Source organism: Platichthys flesus, chromosome 5, assembly GCF_949316205.1.
Source record: "Platichthys flesus chromosome 5, fPlaFle2.1, whole genome shotgun sequence".
Classification (NCBI taxonomy): Eukaryota; Metazoa; Chordata; class Actinopteri; order Pleuronectiformes; family Pleuronectidae; genus Platichthys; species Platichthys flesus.
Window position 1 is genome coordinate 21,541,994 of NC_084949.1, and position 16,033 is coordinate 21,558,026.

General features: G+C 43.2%; 1 protein-coding gene across 5 annotated transcripts in view; it reads right to left on the bottom strand.

The window, feature by feature from the left end:
* The window catches only part of lrba (LPS-responsive vesicle trafficking, beach and anchor containing), a 173,383-nt gene that overhangs the window by 95,851 nt on the left and 61,499 nt on the right, over positions 1–16,033 (bottom strand). For all 5 annotated transcript variants that reach the window (XM_062387882.1, XM_062387884.1, XM_062387883.1 and 2 more), the window contains exons 34-35: positions 6,999–7,063; positions 5,134–5,242 (exon numbers count right to left, since the gene is read on the bottom strand). In XM_062387882.1, the coding sequence (XP_062243866.1) occupies positions 5,134–5,242; positions 6,999–7,063 (174 nt within the window). The remainder of the gene's footprint in view (positions 1–5,133; positions 5,243–6,998; positions 7,064–16,033) is intronic.

Below are 16,033 nucleotides of genomic sequence, written 5' to 3' on the forward strand. Positions count from 1 at the left end.
AAATATCCAGGGGAGCTGTAATACTCTGGTTCTCCCATACGTGTGTTTGAGTGACCTTGTCAAGTTGCTTCTGGTTCAAGTAAAATGTATAAAGAGGTTTTGGTGTAATAAGTAGAGCCCGACAAAAAAGAAAACAATAACATAAATATATTGAATTATAAATGAAGGAAATATACATAAAGACACACCTATCCTGCATTGTTTATTTGTTAAAATGTAAGTTTTCATATCAGACAAAACATTGATGCTGCTACTCTCTGTGAAAGGCCAAGAGGCAGCCCACCACGACGCCACCTATTGGTTGATGAGGACACTGCACGCTCACCTACACCTGCGACACCATTGGACAGTACTAGCTGTCAATCACTTAGTATCTATGCCCCAATCTAAACGGGACCATATTTAACATAATGAACATTCGCTCAATGCTGCATTGAAAAATACTTGAAACTAGTAATCGAGACCATAAAATACTCAAGACCATATTTACTGACGTTATAAACCAAGTGAGAATCCGGGTCATTTTATCGTAAACCCGTTGAGTCGCCCTCTGCTGTTCTTATGGCACAATAAAGGTTTCAGGCACTTCCGCATTGGCTTCAGTTTCCCTTCCCGGAGTCTACAACCATTTTTAATTACAGTCTATGTGAAAGCCTTCTATCAGCCAAACCAGTAAATCAGCTGGGCTCCAGTAACAAGTGAACTTATCCGCCAGCTAGTTAAACGTGTATTTAAATCGCAGAACTTAGCTGCGATAGAACCTCCAGACTGTTTCTGTGATGCTCGGCTCTGTAAGACTGGTCTGTGATGCAGCTTCCAGAGACCAGTGTGATGATAATGGAACACAATGAGCACCGGCTCAATGTTAATGTCATTAACGTGGGGGGGGGGGGAGGGCCGGATCGTTTTACAAGCCGAGCAGAGGGAAGACAATGACGCTGAGCACTAATTAGCCGCTGTCGTCTGGCTTTCACAGAATCTCTCAGACAGTCAATTCAATTACTCCTTATAACAGCACGGGGATGAATCAAGGGGGTGTATAAAAAAAAAGAAAGAATAGAAATGACTTGGGTCTTGCTCACTCTTCCCTATCTGGACCTTCTTATCTGCCCTTGTGGCCCTGAGCCCACCACATTTCATCCCTAATGAACACCCCCATAAAAAGAGGGAGTTCGATTTCTCTCCCCTCCTTTCTATCTCTCGGGCTCCCTGTTCTTCCGGCTCCTCTGGAAGAAATCAGAGTCCATCATTTGCTGTGCTGGGCAGCAGCATCCGATCTGCAGATCTCCTTCACATTAAGGATCCTATTAGATAGAGAACCCTAAAAGGTAATTGGATTTCCCCCTAGTTATCTTCATCTCTGTTTCACCCTACGCCCACTGTAATAACTTACTCTCCGGGCCAGAGATAACTCAATTCTGTCCCGTGGAGAGCCGGCGAGAGTGTGAGCGAGAAAGGGAGACAGACAGTGAGAGAGAGAGAGAGAGAGCATATGCTACGTCTCTGAGGCAAACTGGTATCTAAATCAAAAGAGTCCTCTATCAATGCCTTCTCGAGGATATGAGCTCTGACAAAGTGCAAACATAAATATGTTCTTAAGCATTAAATTATGCTCATTATTGGGCCTTCTTTGGACATTTGCTGTTTTACAAAAAAAAAAAACTTGTGCAGGAAAATATCGACAAACACAACGACAACCAAAATGAGTCATTTTCTAGGACTCACAAAACAATAACCCACCTATGGTGTCACCACAACACAATACAGAGGAACAAGGCTTTAAAAAACTGGGACATAGCTGAGGATTCTTTTCAAAACCCTCCACCCCCCCCCAACCCTCGGGGGGATGTTTCATTGGCCTGTTATTTTTATTGTGGCAGTGCAAAATGAAACCGTCGGCTCCAGCAGGCTCAGGCCGAGCTTGTATGGAGGCAAAAAATCAATACAGCAATATCAGAGCAGGACTTATCAGGGGTTCACTTCTTCCCAGAGGTCACCGAGGAATAACTGCATTTAAGAGGCGAATTCAATTGTGAAACATAGTTTGGGACGTGCTCTGCTGGGTATCTGATAAAGGACGGCTGCAGGACCACGAACAAAGAGCAGGTCTCAAATGAAAAGACAAAAACATTGGAAAGTTATAGGTTTCCATTCGGTGTATGTCTGCCCTCGATTGAGTGATAGTTCATGTTGGAGATAGTGCTGCTTCATTTGGAAACAGGAAGTCCGGCTCTATTCCACTACACAGTGCTGTGACCACAACGACTAAGTTTACATGGACAGCAATATTGACCTTATTCTGACATTATTACAATCATGACGTTTCTATGGGTTGCTAATAGAATATTCCATTCGTATTCCTGATCACTCATGTCAACATTTTAGTCCCACTGACTGTTTACACTCGAACCCAAGGCAGGGGTCATCAAGTAGTTGGGAACTGCAGTATATTGATTTAAATAGAACGTTAAAATATGATTAAGACGTATAAATGTCTACATAATATGACTTAGATCAAAATACTCCAAGTCTTAGTTCCACTGCTGCTTATTCCGAGTATGTGCAGGTTTAGGTGATCAGATCAGTGTCCATATAAACATAACCAGTGTCTTAATGACAAAGATAATATTTTATATAAACATTAATATATATCATTAATATGAATGTAGAAAGCAAAGTGGACAAGCATACACATTTGTAAATAATTCAACAGCAGATTAATGTCCCTGTTGTTTGAACTCTCTTACCCAGCATGCATCAGAGGCTATTCATCTAATTTTATCTGTGCACTTATCGAAGGTTTATTTTAAAAATATATATAAATTCAGCTCAGTAGCTTATTTCTATGTCCAACAAATCTTATCAGGACATTAAGCACATATTCGCACAGAAAATTTGTCCAGAAGGAGGGACGGGAAGAAAATAAAGAGCTTAGACAAAAGAAAACAAGAGAGAAGCTGCTAGGTTAGCAGAATTTGGGAGAATCTCTTGGGGTGCGAGCTGACTCAAACTACTGTACTCCAGGAAAGGAAATACAGGCGGATGCCAGGGAGTTTGAGAAATGCAGAAGGGATGGGGACATGGTTAGAGAGTGCATGTGGCCCGTGGCCACGGCAGGAGGCCGAGGCAGAGCAGGACCATTTGAGGCTGTTGTGTGCAGACTGGCTGCCAAGACTGTCTCTCTGTCTGTCTCTCTGTCTGTCTCAGGACACACACACTAAGCTGCTTTTCCTTATGTTGCTCTTGCGTCAGATGAAAACATCTGCCTGCCCTGACTTTCTGCCCGTTAACTTTTACAACAGCATTAATACTGTGACTCTTTTTCATTAAGTGGACGTGGAGCAGGGAAAAATAAAAAATCCCTAGAGTGGAACTAAATCATACTCCGGGTCTGTGTCGATAACGATAAGGTCAGCTCATGTAGGATGATGCAGTGCGAAAGATTGACACTTGGAGCAGAGTGAGTAATAAGGAGAGCAGGATGCCAATCACACAGTGAGGCGGCCTGTGCCGGGAAGAGAGCAAAACACATCGTGGATAAAACTTTGATGTGCACGAGTCCCCCCCCCCCCCCCCCCCCCCCCCAGTTTGGATTGACTTTCAACACTCTTGAGGGAATTTGCTTTAGCCCAATGTAAGAGAGACCCTTCCTTGAACCTTTAGAAAAGCATCACATTTTACTGCAAAGTGGGGGCCGGCGACGGGGGGGGAGGGGGGGTTTAGGAGTTGGTGGGGTTACACACAGTCGGCCCTTCAGGCCAGCACCTCTCAGGTCTGTCTGCAGCTTTTAGTGCTGGCAGGTTCCTGAGAAATGAGGGAGGGAAGGCCGGGAGAGAGGGGAGGATGCCATATTCCTGTCACTTGCAAAATACACCCCCTGCGGGAGTATAATGGACAGGATCTCAGCAGGACAGGAAATTATTTTGGTGAGATCTAGAAAGCAGAGGTGGGGAGCGCGGCAGCGTCCGACCGGGGGGGAAAGGGGCAGCGATGGGTGCCCATGGGTCAGGAGAGAGTTGAACCCCGGCAGCCACACGTGAATGGCGACGTTTGTGCTGAGGGCTGGTGGGAAAAGGGAGGAGGGGGGGGGTGGAAGTTAAGTTTCAGGGGCAGGGCCTGCAGTTACACAGAGAGGCACAGGGATAAATTAACACTACACAATGTTTGGTTAGCGATATATGTGCCAAGCGTGATCCGCCGGCCTCGGAACCGCTCCGGTGTGTGTGCGTGAGAGAGAGAGTGTGTGTGTTGTGCTCGCGATTAGCACGGGGTTGTGTTTGAAAAGTAAACATTTATCCTGCAGGTTTGCTGTGACAGATCCTGAAACCTGACGGACAAGTCATTGGATCAGCTCCTCTGTGCTCTCACTGACTCCTTGTTTTCATTAGGTACATTCACTGACAGAGGATCTCGGTATCAAACTGTTAAACGCTTCTATCAAGGGAGTCTCACTGCGGCGAGCCCGGAGCTACACATGGACTTCACTGTCTGCACATGGCAGGTCGGAAGATTTCAGAGAGAGATATGTGACGGGTATTATTCTGCGCTGCAATCACTCATTACTCAGGTCTAATAACATCCCCTTATTCTGAGGCTACACTTAAAGATGAAATATGTCAAAGGTCTTTAATATCTCTACAACCATCTGTATGGGAAAGTGTGTAAAAAAAAAAAAAACATGGCTAAACACTCTTCTACGGAGAAACGATCCTGATGTTTTATTCAGGAAATCATTGCCTAGTCAGCAGATCACACTTTGAGACAAAATGAGTCATATTGAAACAACTGCACCTGAAGCTCAGTCACCTTTAAAGAAGTTTGGGAAGCCACAGATTTGAGCTTGGACTTACAGATTGTTATTCAAAGTTTGCCAGAGCAAATAAAATCAATATAATTCCTTCAGCTTGACACAATTTACTTTGCTTATATTATTATATTGGGGGGTTGATGAGGGAAAATATTCCAATACGATGCATCAGCAGATTCAAATGTACACACTCAACAATTTGTAGCTCAAATAAACATTAACACCGGTACTGGGACATATCCGCCGATGTTCAGGCTGAGATACTTAGGAATCAGGTCAGTGGCCATCTTTTGTGTGTTCCAGTCCACAGCTGTACAGCAGCTCACCTCAAACTCGGCATGCTTGTGGATGTCTTCCGCTCTCTGTCGACTCAGGATGAATTCAGCTTCATTAGCCACACGCACCAGGTGGTCCTTCATGGTGTGACTCAGCAGTCTGAGGAGAGAGGAGACGGACTCTTAACATCTATTTACATGTATTGTTTACATTCTGAAGCGGATGAAAATTGATTCAGAATGGAAATATAAGAAAGATGGTTTGCATGCTTTCAGAACATGCAAAACATCTGTTTAAAGCTTGTGATGAACCCCCGGAGAGAACAACCATGTAATATCCAGAAAATGCAGAAAAAGAACCGTGCAAAATGAGCAGAAAATCTAATTCAGAGACAAAACCAGAGCAGATAAGTTCTTTAACTGGGGTGCAGGTGCTAATCGATTTCTTAATGATATGCATCTGACAGGAGGGAGATGTGAGCACATGTTGCTACACGTGTACTCTACCTCCTACCTCTTCTTATCAGTGTTGATGAAACACGCATGTTATGTGTGTGCGTGCATATGTGTGTGTGTGTACAGGTCGGAAAAAACCCCTCTCTGCAGCCCTAAAGGTCAGAACTGTGCAAAGTGGAACAATAACAGACCAGGGGCCAGAGAGGAGGGCTGCGGGGCCCGGGCTGGGACTGATTGAGGGGTGGGGGTGTAGGGGTCAGGAGATGACTGTAACCCAAGCCTGCTGTTTCAGCACAGGGTAGCAGGGGAGCGGAGGTGCTGGGGCCTCTGCAGCCTCCATGGCCCTCACCAGGCCAGGCTATCAATAACCCAGCCGGTACCCTTCTTTACGGCGCTGTGCTCTCACAACTGTCGGCTCCATGTGGACTGAACAGACTTTGAAAAGTGCAGATTTTTACCAGACTGAGAATTGGCTTTAAAAAGGCTTTAGTATGAAGCTGATGTCACTTTGGATTCCGTGAGAAATAAAAATGAGGTTATAGACTTCATGTCCACGGGGAAGCAACTATGGTTATTGTATTTACTGATAAATCATTTGGTCTTCAAAGAAATCCTCTCAATGTCAAGATGAGGTCTTCAAAAGGCTTTTGTCCAACGGAGATTCAAAATCAATTTGAACGTTTTACAAAAAGAAGCAGGTCATATTTAAAAGTTAAGAATCTAGAACTAATAAATATGTGGTACTTTTATGTAAACAATAAATAGCTTTCAAAATAGCTAAAGTAGAAGAAGCTTCTGTCATTAAACCAATAATATGACAAAATCAGCTTTAATATCTGGATTTACAATTGACGAATAAAAGAATGAATTATGATTAAAGTTTTAATGTTTATGGAACATGGATAAAGTGTCTTTATGGATTAGGCTCCACTGACTCAAAAAGCTGAGGATCAATAATGTGACCCTCTAAGTCAGAAACTGGTGGGAATGAGATCTGTATTAGGACGGGAAGGATCCAATGACTGAATAACTGAAATACATTTTCAAGAGACAAATAGAGGACAGAAGTGATGATTACAGGCTCGACCAGAAAGACACACATTTCCAGGGTGTCCCAGAGAAACTGGCGATCAGAGCCCCTGTCACCTTCTGCCTCGCCCATCTCCTTCTCCCAAATCCCTCTGGGATGAGCAGGTATTGAATGGAGCCTTGAACTCAAGAGTCCCCAATCCTCACGCTGCCAAGCCCCTCTGCACCGCCAGTCATTGATCGCTGTCCAGGATCCTGAATACCCACCCCATCACAAGGGCCTCGGGGACCGTGGAGGGCCTGAGGGGCTGTGAGGTGATCCAGGGATCGGGAGATTGGAAGGGGGCCGATGGGTTTGAGGTTGGAAAAGATAATGAAGAGGTGCCGGTGCAGGGGGAGAGGAAAGCACTCAGCCAGTCAGAGATACACACCTGCCTTCGTTGACCAGCTCGATGAAGGCGAGGCCTGCGTTCTTCTGGATGGAGTTCTGCCATTCCTACAAGCAAACACAGAGAATAAACCTATTATTAATTGGGACATTAATCTGCTATATTAGGAATCAGACTGAAATGACAGCCTTGTCTGTGAATCCATTCCTCACCGGCTTTAAAAGGTTAATATCCTGAAGAAAACCACTAGAACAAATGTGTAGGCACTTGCTGGGGTGATGGTGTACAAAATACAAAAGAGGGCAATCATTTTATAATCTCTAATCTACAAATTGGAAAGCGAAAAACCTCCATTACAATATCCTAAACCCTGAAGTGTTAATTTCCTCCAAGGCCCAACAGTCCCTTCAAATCAGGCTGCAGCTAATTCACACACCTACAAATATAAGTTTCCTTAGATATGCTTGATTTTTTTTAATCAAGATGCATTACTTATTCCCTGGAAAAACAATAATATAGAAAAAGACCCAACTCTAGGTCTCAGATCAGTGGCAGTATTTGATAACATTCTTCCCTGGTTCAATCTGCGTCAGTTCCTGTAAATCCAGTTTATTTTTATGTTTCTTTGCTTACAAACAAACAAACCAACCAGGCACCCAATGGACGGGTGAAAACAAAACCTCTCTGGCGAACGTAATCAGCTCTAATAAAATCTTTTCAGATTTCCAAACTGTTGACAAATAGACCCTATAGAAAGCTTTTCTTGGCTTCACCCTGGTGACTCGGGGGTTTACTCCCTCAAGCCACTACACACCACTAAAATAAAATTAAAAAATCATCTGTAAAACGTATCCCGACAGCAAAGGCAACACAATCAGCTGGCAAACCAACCAGAAGGGTTGAAAGAGCCGTGACCAGGGTGCATTCATCACGAGTGAATTCAGATATTTCCTCCTCTCTGTGACCAGCGTTATGGTTCAAGGTGTCAGTCTAAACAATCCGACCGCAGCCGCGCGCCACTTTACATCCTCAACTTTCCAAAAAGCGACAACGAGAGACGGGGAAACTCAGCGGTCATCGTCTCCCGTGTTCTGTTCAATTTTTCAACACCTCCAACACGACCCTCAAAAGAATAATAAAGCAACAAGGTCATGGGGCCTGTCTGAACCTCATGGCGCTTTTTCCCCTTCTTCCTCTCGGGGGACACGAAGAAATTATGCACATACACAAAAAAAAGAAAGTAAAAAAAAAAACCGCAGCCTTAGAGGTCGAAACTACCAAACTACTTTTTTTTGAAGAACCATTAATCACAGACTAAACTCGGTGCACATTCCACATTATACAGCTTCCACTATCATTTGTGGATGTACTCTTTGTAAGATAATAATTCAGGGAGCGATAGATATGATCGATACACACATCGGGACTCAAGCTTTTAGAAATTCTCACAGCAACAAACAGCCCAAAACAACTAAATAAGTTTATGTTAATGACTCCTGAAACAGCTATGAGGTGAAAGGCATGCTGGGTGTGTGTCTGTGTGTGTGTGTGTGTGTGTGTAAGTATAAACTTTTTTGAACTCGGCTGTCATCATCTCTTGAGCTGATAGAGGAAACTGGGTGTTTATGTAAAGCTGGCCTTTCCCTAAACCTAGAAGCCCGTGGGGACGAGGATATCAGCGCCGCGCGGAGGAAGGAAAGATCAATTTACAAGAACTTCTAATACACATCTAAACACACTGGTACGCAAACTGCTGCGTTTGTATGTGGAACCATCAAAACCAATCACGGCGCCGGGCCGAGAGAAAGCGTTCCTACGGAGTGCCTGCGCCCCGTCACTCCGTAAACCACGTCATACAGACAACAGCCCAACACTTAACCTCGATTCATAACCGCTTCTTATCCTGCAGAGCTGGATTGGCATTGACCGTGTTTACCATATACTCCAAATAAAGAGGGCACGGAGGGAATAAAAGTCCGGGCCTGAGAGTGGAAGCAGTCGTTTTTTTGGAGCGCGGGGTTTTTGGCGGTTCAGGCTCGGCTTTCGGAGGAAGTGTGAGAGTAGCTGTGGGACATTGGAGTTGAAGCACAGACTGAAGGACATTAACCATGAGCGTCCGCCTGTGGCTGTGGGGACAGTCCAGACCGGGACCGGCTGTGCGAGCCAGATTTTCAAATAAACGCCACAGGAAGAGAAGCCGTAAATAGAGTCGTACTCTCCGGAGGAAAACAGAAAAACAGTAACATTAAATTTCCTTTATGTGACTCCTTCCCTAAATCCTCCAGGACTTCGGGAGGCAGGAGTCTTAAAACTATAAAACTAAATGCTTCTTCAGCAGAAATAAAAAAGATTATCGCTCCGAGAGGCTTTGGTTCTAAATTAGGTTTGACGAACGGCGCGGAGGCCATTGGCATTTTCCTGGACACTGACAAAGGTGATAGCAAGACTAATGGTGTCATTACGGGCTAAGAAATGGCTCCTCGCGTTGAATTAAAAAAAGCAATGACCCTGATCTGAGGGACATCTCCCGCTGACAAAAAGGAAACGGGGACAGGTCAGTGATAGAATATTGGATTTCGGCCGCCCTGGTCAGCGGTGTCACAGCTTTTATGGCCGCGATAGGGGCCATGACCACAGCGCTCCTGATGAGAGGATACAAGCAGCCATTTGTGACCCCTCACCTTTAACCTGACCTCGGAACAGATGATAGGACGAGACAAAGGGGCTGTCGTTTGATCCTGATCGGAAAAAACTCTCAATGCAAAGAGATTTGGACAAAATCAAATACTACTCACGGTTGCGTTTTGTTGCTTTTTCTGTTGATGGGAGGGAGCGTAGGACTGGAAATAAGAATCTCTTCTTGAAAGAGCCTGTTTCAATGTGACGTCAATAAGAGAGCTCGGCATGGTCTGTGTTCCACGATGGTGGCATTGAGTCTAAACACACATGCCATGCACTTCCGTCATTACAGCTGATTATCCATAATCAACATCTAAATATACCAGAACCTCTGGTGAGAAAACACAGACCTCCCGAGCAAAAATGGCCTTTCAAACATTAGGGCTCGCCACAACACAAGGAAAACATTTCCCAACACCGGAGAGAGAAATGCCTCGGCTCGCCCGAAATAATAAATAAGTCAGCTGTGCTGCTCGGTGGCATCACTCCTAATCACAAGTATTTGTTGATTTGACAGGCTATGGGAATACAACTTCAGACGGGACGACAAAAACATCAATCCTCACGTCAAATGTGGCAGTGCAGCACAAGCAAAGGGTAAGAGGCTGAGAGCTACTGAGTTCTTTTCTCTTCAAACCCAGACAACACAAATCAAGAAAGCAATAATACTAGAATGTGAATAAAATGGAAACTAAACGCAAGTTTTAAGCATAATCAATAAATAATACATCTGTCAGATACATCTCTATTGTTCTAACCAGATATTCTGGCATTTCATATTTATTGACGAGACAGTACAAGTGGGAACTGGGAAGAGAAAATGGGGGAAATGACTCAGCAAAGGGTCGGAACCAAACCAGCAGCCACTGCAGGACGACTCAAGCCTCCTAATGCAATTCAGATAACAACCAGATTCATACAATAGATCAGATAAGACTCTTCCATCTAAACAGAATTTCTAATTACCTTAACAGGAATAAGGTCATATTAAAAAATAAGCAATACTCAAATTAAGAGATGTGGAGTATTCTGAGCTTTGTCACATTAAGTGGACATGAATACGTCTTAATCGCATTATAACTTCCTCAAAAAGGAGTTTTCACAACATTGTGTCACGAATGCAAAGGGTTAGAGTGTCAATAAGTAGTAGGATGATGCGAGTAGCAATCAGACTATGCTTTCAAACATGTAAATGGGAATATGAATGGAATATTCTACTAGCAACTCAATCTAAACATCATGATCAAATAATGTTTTATATAAAAGGTAAATGGTCAGAATATTGCTCTCCATATAAAGTAGTCAGTGACGGCTGGAACGTGAAGTTCACGGCAAACGTTGACATTTTGAATTAAACCTTGGTGCACTGATGACCTCAAAAAACAACAGACAAGGAAGCGGTTTATTATAGCTGGGTGACCTGAATGTTTATGAACAGCAATCGGATATAAACAATGACAAAGAAAACTAAAAAACACACGACCGGCGTGTGTGGATGACAAAACGTAAAATTACTGTCAGAGTAAACTATCCAAGTGTTTGTGTGAATCATCGCTCTTCTGAATGACGCATGAAACAAGTTCAGTGGTTTGTTGCTTGTTCGTTCTGCTGTGTCTGAAATACTGTGTGTGTGTGTGTGTGTGTGTCTGTGTGTGTGTGTGTGTGAGAAGAACCCCCGTGTGTCTACTCTACAGCTCTCAGCGGTCCACATGTGCATGTTCATATGTTTAAAGGAAAACAGACTCTCCTATTTGGTGTTTGCGTGATCAAATTCACAGCTGAGAGAATATTTACTTATGTCCAAATATTTATGCTGCAGCAAATATTTATGTTCCAGGGTCTCCGAGAGCTTCATGGATTCACACTTTCATGGCTGCACAAATACAAAGAGTGAAAAAGACAGGACGTGGAACACTCCCCGGCAATTAAAACAGACAAAACAAAGAGATTTTGGAACACAGAGGTGAACATGGAAAGTAAATATATCCTGTAGATTTCATGAGCCAGAAATATACAATAAAAAATTGAGAGGATAAATAATTTGTTTAGCTTATCTTGAGATCTTGTATTTGTTTGGTTCACATGAATGCAAGATTTGAATAATGTAGGTAAAGCAATACTTGAACCCTGTGCAGCTGTTTCAGCTTCACGTGGACCAGATGCTCAGAAGTCACCGTTTTCTGTTCATTTATATTTATTTACTTTATTATAGAATTGTCTGTACAGCACAACATTCTGCATATTTTGCGGCGAAACTAAATACACTTTGGGCAACAGGACTGATTTTTTTAAATAATAAGTCTGTTTGTGAAGCTAATAGTCAACATCAGAAAAGATTTCTCATTCCGAGACTGAAAATAACCCAATTTGCAGAATGTATTTGAATTATATTTTTCATTGCTGTAATAAAGTTTAGACTTCAAGGTCAATGGCATCAAAACATTTCATATCGGCTTAACGGGAAACAAGCTACAGTCCATTTGTTTTTACTCATGTTAGCTTGTTTATGGGATTGGCATTAGGAACCCGGCACAAGAAGTGGATGATGCCAAATAATTCCAAGTCTGAATCCTTTTATTGCGGGTGTGACAGGAAGGAAAGAAAAGGCACAAAAACAACATGGCAACTTCAAGGTTATTATGCAATTATTATACTTCCTTTTTGCCAAGTCATCGTTTCCTCACAAATATTCTGCAAGCAGTCCATGGCAGATGGGGACGTTTATAACTGTTTTTACAACCAGAAAAGAAAAGCATGCAACTTTTCCCAAATGTCTGAATAAGTTATTATACATGAACAACTTGCTTGTAACTCAAAGATGGAAATTTCCAAAAAGCAATGTATTGTTCAGGGAACAGATACAAGCTGGAACCAGTGTCACATTAACAAGAAAGGCATATCCGTCAATTATGTCCTCAGATAACTTGGCGTTTTAGTACCAGCTGTTTTAAAACAAGTCAAATTCAATATTTAATTTTACTGCAGAGCACCAGCTCCTTGTCATCTGTAGCCCTTTCAGAATGTCAGTAAAAGTTTGGACAGTGGTTTAAAAAAAGAAAGGCTTTCCAAAACTCTAGATACTAGACTTGGACTAGACCTTTTCAACTACATTGAAAGGGTCTTATTTTCAAAGTAAAAGTACAAGATATAACAAATATGAAGGTCTGAACTAAGGAGCCATGACGTGATTCCAACAGCAGGGCGGCTGAGAGAGGATAGCAGGGGGAGAACCATAAGATCACATTCCAGGGTCTTATAATGGGACCTGTCTGGTAGGAAAACATTACATTAACAGTGGCCGTCAGGAGGGAAACCTCTGTCAGGGAAATTCATTGATTTGAACAACGAATATATGTTGTGTGTAAAAAACCGAGCAGCGACTTGAGGCCCTTCGGAGCCGAGCCACTTGGAGCCAGCTGACTGTAAAACCGACGAGGAGCCACACTAAAAGCCACTGAATTTTTTTAGGAGTCTCTCGTTTTATTCTCCCCTCTCAGCTAGACTACACTTCCTGTCAGGAAGCCCCCCCCCTTGATCCCCAGCTCCTCCAACGCAACCCCCCCCCCCCTGCTCTGGCTGCATAGTTGGCAACGATAGAGAGCCGGCAGAATTAAGTGCCAGTTGGTGTTGCTGTGTTTTCCCTACATCTCACAGGAGAGCACCTTTTCAAAGAACATGCAGGGTGATATTAACCTTGAAACTGCCGAGCGGCGGCAGGGATGCGGAGCCGCGTGGCCTGGCTGTGAAGAGCCGGCCGAGCGGATCGCGGGGGTGAGGGCGGGCAGGGAGTGATCGAAGAATAACACTTTGATTTGCACTGATCTTGAACCTTGTGTGCCTCCTTAACTGCACAGCGGGGCGCGCGTCTGACTGTGAGGAAAAACGATGGGGAAAGTGTTCCTGTCCCCTGGTTTCATCACATTCCTCGCCACTTCTCTCACCTCTCAGAGCTCCGCATGCGGTTCATACAACATGGTCTGCTCTGGATCCATCAAAGCCTCACTTACTGGAGAGAGGAAGAAATACGTCCACTGACAGATATAAATGATTATTTAGCAACTCAAACACCAGACTTAACTGTTCAAATAAGCAACTAAGAGAGTGACTTGTGAATACTTAATAAAACATGGAGAAACAACTCTACCTTTGAGCTGGTTGTTGTTTCATTTCTCAGATTATACAACCGACTGTACGGACCACGCACTTCTCCCTTACTCCCCGACTGCAGGGGTTTAAACCTCCATACCTCCGCCGCTCTCTACTTCTAACCTGGAGGTCGCAGGGTCAAAGGTGAGGAGGAGCTAAGTGTTTGTGGAGGTCAATGTCTTTCTCCCCGCTGACTGAGCGAGAGGTGCCCATCTGTTAAACAGGTTAACTTCAGTGAGACTGGCTGGGAACGAATGATAATGTGTGTCCATTGGATTAGGAAGTTAACATTGACGTTATTGAATTACTATTAAAGGATTATACGCATCAGTGGATGCAACAAAATGCTATTTGCTCAGATAACAGACCGTGAATGAGTCGACCAAAAACGTCCAATACGCAACATATTCCACAATAATGAATAAGGATTGGTTTGCTCTCTAGTTCTATAAAGTGATGAAGTGGTTTAATTTTCCCAGGTTTTGAGATATACATGTTTCTGCTGCCACCTCAATAAAAATAGAGCTGCTTTCATTAATGCACTGATTTCAAGAAATTTCCCTAAATCTTTCTGGAGAGTTTATAGAATTATAGAATTTCTAAATCATATCCTGCATGTTACACTCAAGTGCATCTTCATATACGAAAAAGCAAACTTCAGAAAATGCCTGGACCCAATTTTTCCTGCAATTTCCTAGAGTTCATGTCTGGAAACAGCAACTCTTCAGCCATGCTAGCATCTTAGCTACATGGCTATAGGCTTATTTTGTTAGAATGCTATTTGTTTCTAATAAGCATCAAAACAAAGTATCGCTGAAGCTGATAGGGCTTATTTCATAAACCAACGTTTTTGATATAATAGAATCATGAACTTCTGGTTGTGCTACACGAAAATGTCAGGAAATCCCCATAGTCATTAGAATTACGCTGAGGGGGAATTTAATGTTCATACCAAATTTACTCAAATCTATATATTAAATGTTGAGCTACTTCACAAGTGAGCATATTGACCTGCAGGTAGTATAAGAGGTTACGTTTATTCTCTGGGGACCATGCACAAAACCTAATGGCAATAAATCTGATAGTTATTGATACTGGACAGACTTACAGAGCAACATTGCCATGCTAGGTTAGATAAAATCAGTTTTCAGAAACCATGTCCTCGTTGGAGAGCCCGTCTGTCCAATCTGGGGTTGACCATCAGGCAACCAGCGCACCCCCCCCCCCCCTTCCACTCCACAATTCTCCCTACCTTCCCTCCACTCCACGTACAGGATGCACCTCTGATAAATGGCAGAAGGATGGATGGGCTGACAGAGGGGCCGGACAATAATGGCTGATCTACAGGACACAAATGCAGCTACTGAAGAGATTTATGGGCCTCCGCTCGTCGTGGACTGTCCAGTATCCGATGAGATGATTTCTCAAAGCTGTGGACGGACGGCAGCGAGCGCACAGGAGAGCTCTTTCTCTCTCTCTCTCTCGTCCCAGCGCATTATTTATTAATCAGATATTTTTGGGTGGAAGCCACTTCAAGAAGTGCACCCAGGAAACAACAGGCGGGCCGTAAATATGACAAAGACGGGAGAAAACAAGTGTGAGCGGGAGAGTGAAAGTGTCCGAGTGAATCAGGGACAAGGGAGGAGGACGGGGGGGGCCTCTTTACATCCAAGACCCTCAGCAGACGTGGTTCAATAGATAACTCTTATGATAATTCATGTAATATGCAAGACCTTTGAAGAGGCCATCACATCCAATAATGCGAGAAGAATTATGATGTCTTGATGCTCGCGTTATAAATATCTCTTTTCAACGTTTACTTGGAATCGTCTAATTAGCATCTACGTTACAAGAAGTACGCCGATTTGTTAAAAACATAAATCTGATTTGTCCATTGGTCATTCCTATTATTAAATTGAATAGAGCTGAAACTGTTGACATAAAATTAATCTGGAACAAATTTGACATTTTTGCAAAAATGCCAAAACATTCCCTGGCTCCAGCCTCTTAGATGAGGTTCATGCTTTTCCATCGTCTTTTCTGACAGTTGACTGAATGTGTTGGGCTTTTAGGGTTTTTTAGAGTTGGAAGAAAACAAGAAGCTGAAATATGTCAATTTGACATTTTGTGATCTAGAAAATCTGCAATCTTTCTCTACTCTCATTTTACGGATCAAATTACTACATTGAAACCCCACACCTTTGCTTCCTGGGATATTAGAATAGTATTAGTACTAATAATAATAGTATAGT